Here is a 9,025-nt window from a genome sequence, read left to right as displayed (position 1 = left end):
TTACTACTAATTTATAACTGATTGCTTAAATGAAAATTATGATAATTATGAATAGTTCTTAATATTTCTTATTTATTTAATCTCAATTAAATAAAAATTGTATTTAATTTAATTTTGAATTTTTGATTTAAATTCAAATTTTAAACCAATCTATTGTATGCAACTCTATATACAGAGTTGTCCGAAAAGTATAATCAATAAACTAATAGAAAAAAACATTGCGGACAGTTATTTATTAGGCTCGGTAAGTTTCTATTAGTTTCCAGTTATAGTTTATTGCTTTATTAGTTATAGACAAATGGGATATGCTGTAAATAAATATTGAATACAATTGTTTTAACGATTCATGGATAAAATGCAAGGTATGAGTGTTTCTCACATGTCAATGTATGCTTGACTAATGAACCTGTAACTTTTAGTGCATGCAGTTTATTTAGACTTCGTGGAATTGAGGTTGTGCTAATGAGTTCTGCAAACGAGTAAGTTTTTCGTAATAAAGAGAATGCCGTAGTGGTACAGATAGTTTGGTTCCTTATTTTGCAGGGGTAATGTGTTGCCATGTGGATGGTCATAACGATGATGCAGGGTGTACAGTATTGACCCTATATGTACGTGTAGGAGGGCTTAATCCAGTTGTTTGATGGTAATTTGGATGCGCGCCCTCCCCCTTTCGCTCCCCACTGCCGGAAAAAGCCAGACGAGCCTTGTTTGATGACCATCCTCTGAAGCAAACAGAAGGTAGATAGATAAATGATTATGCGAAAATCCGCGAAGTGCGTTGAGTAAATTTGTGAAATTTCGTTGCACAATGGAGTGAAACCTGCAGTGTGCATTATTCCATTCGCTTCCTTTTCACTCTTCTTTTTTTTCTGCCGTGTATCGGGAATATTGAACTGATCAATAGGCAACCACCAAGACGAGCGAGATCTTTGTGTAGCTCCCTACTTCTCCAAGCGCAAGCGAAGCTGTCAGAATCCGGAGCCCACAGTCACCCACAGTACCGTAATTTAGTATATAGTGCGAACTCTATGTAGGTATATATATATATATATATGTATACATATATGCACTTATACATCTGCAAGTACGTGTCGGTGTGCAAGTGTAAGTGTGTGTTTTTTTTGTTCCTGTGATTGTCCACGAATTCCTTCAGCTGCTGCCCTTTTTTTTCCCTCTTCACGGTGATGAGATGTTGTTTCGGGCGTACTTCGGAACCGCTGGAGTTGTCGTTTTGTGTGTGTGACCCCTAGCAATCGGCCCGCAACTGACGAATTGACTCTATAAGATGGAAGACAGTGCAGAATCAAGCTCTAACCCCATTTCTCAGGGGTGTGGCCCACATACACAGATCTCCATCCATATCAGCCCCACAACTGGGGGTGATTTCTTCCTCACTGTTGACCCAGACATCACAGTAGATAATCTGAAGAAGTTGGTATCGAAGAAGCTCAAAGTCCCACGGGACAGGCTCTGCCTACTCTTCAGGGACAAGTGAGTGTTTCGCACCAAGCCCTCTCCCCATGCTTTTTACTCATTAATTACTTTTTGCATCTATCCACAGGCAACTCCAAGAGGGCAATCTGACACAGCATGGTGTGGCCGATGGTTCCAAAGTCACATTACTGCCCAATGTAGAGACTGGACTTGTTGTAAGTACTACCATTAGCATCATTGCATCAATTTAATTAAAATCAATAGGGAACCAATCTGGTTTTCACCTTCACAAGCCTTCTTTGCATCATATTAATTGTTTGCTCTTTGAAACTATTTACTTCAACCATAAACACATTTTTATTCTTTTTTATTATTTCACTTCCTATTATTTATAAAGCGTCATTATGCTTATACATCAACCCCATCTATTTTAATGATTGAACTAATTATCTAAGGAAGCAATTGCCTCTATAATACAAGATTGACCTACAATCACCCACCCAAATTAAGTTTAAATCAATTAGTAATATGATGTATACAAAATAACATCAATCCACTAAAGCATTTTTATTATTTTCATTACTATCTATGTAACAACTAACTAATCTCAACTAAATATTACATAAAATTGTGGAAAAAAAATAAGCTTACACATATTATCAATTATAATTTTTCCATATTGAACAAAATAATAATGCATTTTTAATCACAGCAAAAACAAGCGTAGTTTATATACGTAAAAATAAGTATTATTAAGCTTTCAAAAATATTATGTATTCAATAGTTGTCGTTTTTATGATCACATTTTCATTATGCATTGAAAAAATCTATTCTGGGTTGACCAGCTTGTATAATTTCTGACGCAATTGCAATTCGTGGATTGCATTTCTGCTGCTACTCCAGTTTATTTACACAGCTACGAACCTGGCATTCTCGAAATTCTCATTCTCTCGTTTATTTATTTTTTTTTCCTTCCGGCTGGATCTGTTGCACCACTTGATCGTCTCCGTGATTAGTATTTAATACCAATAAAAGTCGGAAAGTTGTTTATTTTAGATTATTCCAAAATATTTCTGCGTGTTAAATATTGGACTCTAAATATAAATGTTTTTTTTAAAGGTAGTTTTACCTTTCTATGGTCACTGTAGACCCTTGCTTGTCATTTTTGTTTGTCATCTCGACGAGGGTATAGTTAGTTGAATTATGGTTAGAAAACAAGACTTGTCGTTTTTACTCCTATCTTTTTCCTTGAACGCATTTCTTCGCACAAATTGTGGAAATCTATGGTTTTCTAAGGTCATCCTTATTAACACATTTACATATATCTGATGCAGGCTATATAATTAAACAAAAGTGTTAACAATATTTCTTCACTCACCGATTATTAAAGAATATTACAATGTCAAATCATAGGTGTTGAGGTTTATGAAGACATCACTTCTTCATAGATGACACGGAAAGAAATGTATACGTGTGATTCTTTCCGCGATTGCATAATGTTTAATTAGAAAACGACAAATTCGTGCGCTGTTTTAAATTATATTGTTTGTTTGTACTAGCTACGATGTACGTTTCTGTATGTTTCTGCGCTTAATTCCTTGTTAAAAAAAAACAACAATTCTTCTGAATAATTTTATATTAATAGGAAAACATTGTTTATGGGAGATTTAAACATTTTATTGTTTGAATATTTTACGTTTAATAATCAACACAATATGTGCTATTTTTTTTTATTATTTAAGGAAAATGTTAATAAATATAATATTTTGCATGTTATTTTGTGACGTCGGTAGTAGTAAATATTGGTTATCATTGATTAAACCTTTGAATCATCGCGAAGCTTTGTAGTATTTTATTGCTTATCTGAAACCAACGTGTTTTATATTGATGAAATATTTTGAAATATAATGAAACTTAATATTATACTCGTTTTGTTGATTCACAATAAAAAATGCACTTCTGTCGGTAATGATGGTTGAAATCGATTATCATCTATACAGGAAACAATGAGATTTTGTTGTTTGCAAATTGTGAGAAAACAGGTTTAACCTCTTAACCTGCTCGCGTGTATAAATATAAAGTTGGCACAGTTATTGTTTGGATAAGTATCCACAAATATATATGTATTGTATATAGATATTTCTCAAATGGAAAAATGGGAAATCTTTGATTTTTTTTGTATCTAATTGATTCATTACTCGGGGAAACCTGACGTCAAATAATCTCTACGATTTGTAAGGCTTGTCCGATGGGAAATTAAATTAGTCAGATGTTAGTAAGGAGTCATGTTCCAATCATTTATTTGTGTTTACTATTAACAAATTGTAACGTCTATTTGAGGGATGAATTGCGACAACAAATTAGTTATTGTTGCTCTTTCAAATCGTGGCGTGGGTCATTGTTTGTAATGTGTACGTGAAGTGCAATCACAAGGTGAAATGAAACATAATTCAATTAACATTTGTATGTTGTTTATCAATAATTATAGATGAAACAAAAATATTTCATTTAATTTTTTATTATTTATATACAATTTTTACACTATTATACAATTTTTACGTTATTATATTTACAAAGTTAATAATTTAAACTATACACTAAATATAAGGATTATAATGGATATAATGGAATACGAATTTTGGTACTATTATGAATCAGTTTTATAGAGATTTATTACAGTCTATGTCTATCTGCATAATATTTCGTTATAAGCGTCAAATTGAAGTTTCTTGGGAAGTTTATTTTATTTTTAATTGAAATATTTTATTTCAATAATAAATTTTATAACTGACTAAATACTAACTAATACTAAGGGGTTAGATGCCATTTGTCTAAACTAGTATTATTATGATCTGATGTTTCCAATATTCATCTTAATAATCATCAAAAATATTTAAAATTTATACAGTCTTTATAAAGGGTGTCCCAAAATTAACGCAAGATTTGAATTAAATAGAAAACACAGTTTTTATCACAAAATCACAATCCGAAAGCTAACAACTGTGTTTTCTATTTAATTCAAATCTTGCGTTAATTTTGGGACACCCTTTATGTTTGTCATTATTACTCTCACACCAAAAGTGATGAATCATCAGTGAATGTGGCAATTATAACATTGTTGATTATACAGTAGGTCCTTTCTTTCCTGAATATTTATATTTGATAATTCGAATGTTTGTTTCAAATAAATGTGATACAAACGTTCAATAATACCATAGTTTTATAGGCACCTGGAATGCTTGAAATGTTGCTTATTTTTTATCAAAATGTGATATATATATTTTTAGTTATGAACATCCAATAAAAAATATTCCCATTAGTTGTTATAATTGACAATGTTTATAAGCTTCCTTTTTTAGAAAATTGATTCTGTTTCGGTCGCTTATAACGAAAATTAAATTGATAAAGATTTAGTAATAATATACCAAGACTCATCATAAAACTGCTAATTTTAAGAATTATATATCATTACTTATTGATGCATTACATATTTATATATTTTATTTTCTTAACTATCTATCTTGTATATGAGTATCATGGCATTAACCTATTAATTATTAACCTATGGGTCGTGAAATAACAGCTGTCTCCTTGTGTCAAAGCGTCAACAATTTTGTATTGCAAACAATTGGGTCGCACAACTATAAATAAGTATGTTATAGTTAAAATGTAGAGAAATGCTACTTGTAGATTGATTTTGTGTGTATCAATTGATTGAATGTTTTGATTTTTTGTTTATAGACCCAACGTCCGGAGGTGGGCATAATGCAGGCTTTGGAGTCGCTGAACGACACACAGGTAAACGAGTTCCTATGCGGCAAAGCGCCGTTGAACCTTAGCATGCGTCTGGGAGATCACATGATGCTGATCCAACTGCAGCTGAGCACCGTTTCGGGAGCAAAGCCGCCGCCACAGCCTCCGGGCAGCCCACAACCCTCGCGTCCCCCTAGCCTTATACAGGCGTCCAGGAACCTTCAGCACACGCTCCGACGACTGTCAGCAGATGTCTTCTCAGGCAGAGGCGATGACAGTCCGAGGCAACGTAAGCATCAAAGAAGACACGATCATAGTAGATATTACAAGAACAGCCTTTGGTGGCTGCAAACCGAAGGATTTATTGATTGATTTGTTTTTGCTTTGCAGGTCGCAGAAGCAGTGTATACTCGGGCACGTTCAGCGGCGCCCTAAATCCGGCACTGCAGGATCCAAAAGGCAGACCTAGACGCGACGTCGCGACCATCGTGCACATCCTTAATGATCTCCTGTGCTCGGCGCCGGACCTCCGTCGCGTAAGACGGAGCGTCGACGAAGCGTCCTCCACATCTTCCGTCATCGAGCAGGACGAAGAGCCAGCTCCCTCAACCTGCAGCGAGGATCAGAACCTCCGCACCAGGGGCAAGCTGGAGCAGCTAAGACTGGTCATGGGCGAGAGAAGGGAGCGCAGACGCCAGCGCAAGCAGAAACCCTATTCCCTGCCTCAAAGTGATAACACAGACACTGTTACTGCATAAATTACACACTCCTTGTATATAGTTTTATTATCTACTTACATGTGCATTTCTAACTTGTTTCCCCCCAGACCACAAGCTTCGACAGATTCCCAAACTGTCGATTATACCCCCGTTTTCTCCCCCCTTATATTTTTCTATCCCTTAATTATTTTTATTTTTAATTCTAGTGTAAGTTTATTAATGATTTAGCATTAAACAGAAGAAATACACATTTCAATAATTTACTTTATATGTTTGTATTACAAATTTGAATATAATTGTACAGCGCGTCTCAAGGAAAACGCATGCATGTTTTGATATATTAGGAATCTCATCGATTAATAGATGTTATTTAAACGCTAACAAAAGGCTAGATAGTTATTAAAATATTTCTCCTCGGGCGTTCGAAGCAAATAAAATTATTTCCGATACGTTATTCTTTAAAATGCGTATTCAATATACTTAAAAAAAATCTAAAGCAATGTTCACTATATTCCAATACTATATATTAATGAAGACTCGAAGTATGCATACGACTCGTTTGAGACGCGCTGTGTGTACGAGACATTATTGCGCATAATCAACATTGATGTGTTAAGTCGGAGAGAGAATTATCAATAAATTGAAGACCTAACTGTAGGTGCTAGCATTCGAATAAATTGTATATACATATTGATATATTAAAAACCAGGAAAGGACAAGAAATTATTAACTAACAACAATTCGTGTTTTGTTTCTTTTTGTTGTTCGTATTTTTTGTATCTCTTGCATTCAATTTAGAATACTGAGCATGTTGAATGTTCATTATCCGTACTTAAGATATAACGTGACTTTAGATTGCGTTCAGATTTGTAAGTGATCCATGCAAGTTGAAATTCGATATAGTAGTGATCCGAAAAAAAGATTGATTGAATAAGGAGGTGCTGTATCCATTGTAAATTTTATTTGATAAATTCCATTAGGTGTACACACGTAAGTGATTTGAAAAATCATTTCAGATTGAAAATCTGGCATATTAAAAAAAAAGTATATATATACGATATAAAGAAAAGATGAGAATTTTCATATTTGTATTTAAACAATTTATAATAAAAATGTGAAAATATTTAACAAAAAAAAATTCGAGAAATTGAAAACCCCTTTTTTCAAATTTCACTCCACGTTTATTTATTTTTTTCAGTTCGTGTGTAATTTAAGTGCACAAGTTTCAAACTGCAGTTGTAAATAAAGATTGAATATTTCTTTTCAATTAATTACCTAAAAATGCAGTTTCACTTAGCTTGTCACATAGTATCTTTTACATAATGCAATTTGAGTATTTTTTTTAAAGTAATATTAAATCTTTTAATATAACAATTTAAATTCGTATTCTTTTATTTAATGCTGTGAAAGAGATTTAGAGTTAAATGAAGAAGGAAATACATGAAATGGTTATTTTTGAAGGGAAATTTAATTCGAATGGTCTGAACTGAGCATGTTCTCGTTTATTGATTTTACCTGGACATATTTGTTTCTCTACCAGTAGATGCAACTGCACATCTATCAACGCCCTTCATTGAATCATCTTCAATTCCATAGGTAAACCAGTAATCATTTTATGTTGCAAAATCGTTGATTAAAGACTTTTCTCACAGAAAGTCGGCGAGAAAATGGAATACTCGATTGATTTGTGCGCCTTCTACTTCACATTCTGCAACATCTTATGTCCCGGCCCTAAGGTTTGGGGCTTCAATTGCGTGATGGAATGCTTCTGCAACTGTGACCCGACAGCCGGTAAGGGCCGTTAAAATGAAAACAGATTAAAGAATACAAAAAGGACATTAGTTAATCTATTGTAATCAGAGGTGGTCATCCCGGCCCACACTCTTGGCGGACCAATGGTGAAGGGTTTCTAAGGATGATGCAATTAAAGCTAATACATGTTTGGTGTCACATATATCCTCGATGTCGTTAACAGAACATACATACATGTCCTCTGTTCAGTAGTCATTAGGAAAGCCCCATGTACTCTGTATCCCAAATACGTGTCCATCATACATACATGATGGACGTTTTCCTTGGTTGACCTATTTAAGCGAACAATGAAGCGTATCCAGTTTTCTTGGCAAGTATTTCACTAAACGTATGTACTAGATCAATTCTATTTATACCACTTAAAACTACAATGTCCATTATTTTTTTTAGGTATTCCATTTCATCTTCGACATCAATATGTTCTGATTCAAAAGTGCCAAAAGCCAACAACAAGGAAGGCTGAAAATAAGTAATTAACTGAAAACAGAAGACAATATAAAGATCTATACAATGTTTGATTTCAGAGAGAGAAAACAAGAAAATATGGTTCGAATTTAATATTTTTTGAAATTAATATTTACATTGATTGGCAATTTATATGGAAAACTGGAGGGTGAATATTGGAACACTATTTATGTATGATTTATACACAATGTAGTATTCGAAATAATAAAATAAATGTCATGAAATGAGAATATATTTTATTTATATTATTAATAAAGATTACATAAATGATCAAGAATGTTGTCTATTGAAAGTATTCTTATGTAATTATAAAAAAAAAAATATTTTTGAAAATTTGTGAATAAATTGTTATTAATAATATAATTTATCGATTGTTATCACAAAAGACTGTTCTGTAATTATCATTAATCTAATGATATTCGATTTATCCTGAAAAATTGGGAATATGAATATGTAGGTTTTTATTTCAAGAAGAAATGATTGCATGAATGAATATGAAGGGTGTCCTATCTAAGATTGTATTCCACAAAGAAAGCATTTGTACAATAAAAAGGTTTTCTTTTTGCAGGAAAAATCAGCAACTGTTCTTCAATCTTTCAAGTTCCTTCATATCATACTTTCTACTTTTCTTTTTGTGTAATAATTTGTTATTTGAATTTACTATGTGCCGAGCAATTGGTTGATATGGATAGTATTTAGTTTGGTTGTAGGTCAAATCTTCCAAGAATAATATTTATTCTAAACTAGAAGGGTTCCAAAGGCTATGAAGGATGAAGTCTCCTGCCTTCGAGATTAGACAGCTTTTCTGAGAGACAGGTACAACCAGGGGGACCAAGTTATAT

General features: G+C 33.1%; 1 protein-coding gene and 1 long non-coding RNA gene across 5 annotated transcripts; both read left to right on the top strand.

Annotated features, from left to right (window-relative positions):
* The first annotated feature begins 646 nt into the window (after positions 1-646).
* On the top strand, positions 647-6,174 carry LOC108562350 (midnolin-A). 3 transcript variants are annotated; one of them, XM_017920644.1, is made up of 5 exons: positions 647-738; positions 905-1,491; positions 1,562-1,649; positions 5,176-5,503; positions 5,578-6,174. In XM_017920644.1, exons 2-5 carry the CDS (start codon positions 1,286-1,288, stop codon positions 5,943-5,945), a joined length of 990 nt encoding a protein of 329 aa, XP_017776133.1. In that variant the 5' UTR covers positions 647-738; positions 905-1,285; the 3' UTR covers positions 5,946-6,174. The 3 variants fall into 3 exon arrangements, with proteins under 3 accessions (XP_017776133.1, XP_017776134.1, XP_017776132.1); XM_017920645.1 differs by having other exon boundaries at positions 722-1,491; positions 5,176-5,476; XM_017920643.1 differs by having other exon boundaries at positions 722-1,491.
* A 1,229-nt stretch (positions 6,175-7,403) lies between these two features.
* Positions 7,404-8,413, top strand: LOC108562349. Of its 2 annotated transcripts, XR_001891057.1 has the most exons (5): positions 7,404-7,502; positions 7,559-7,697; positions 7,767-8,046; positions 8,109-8,187; positions 8,243-8,413. It is a non-coding gene; the product is annotated as an uncharacterized LOC108562349 (long non-coding RNA). The 2 variants fall into 2 exon arrangements; XR_001891056.1 differs by having other exon boundaries at positions 8,109-8,413.
* The last annotated feature ends 612 nt before the right edge of the window (positions 8,414-9,025 follow it).

This window comes from Nicrophorus vespilloides, unplaced genomic scaffold, assembly GCF_001412225.1.
Source record: "Nicrophorus vespilloides isolate i.1.1-1 unplaced genomic scaffold, Nicve_v1.0, whole genome shotgun sequence".
NCBI lineage: Eukaryota > Metazoa > Arthropoda > Insecta > Coleoptera > Silphidae > Nicrophorus > Nicrophorus vespilloides.
Note: the sequence above shows the minus strand (reverse complement) of the source record. Positions and strands in the feature narration are given on the sequence as shown.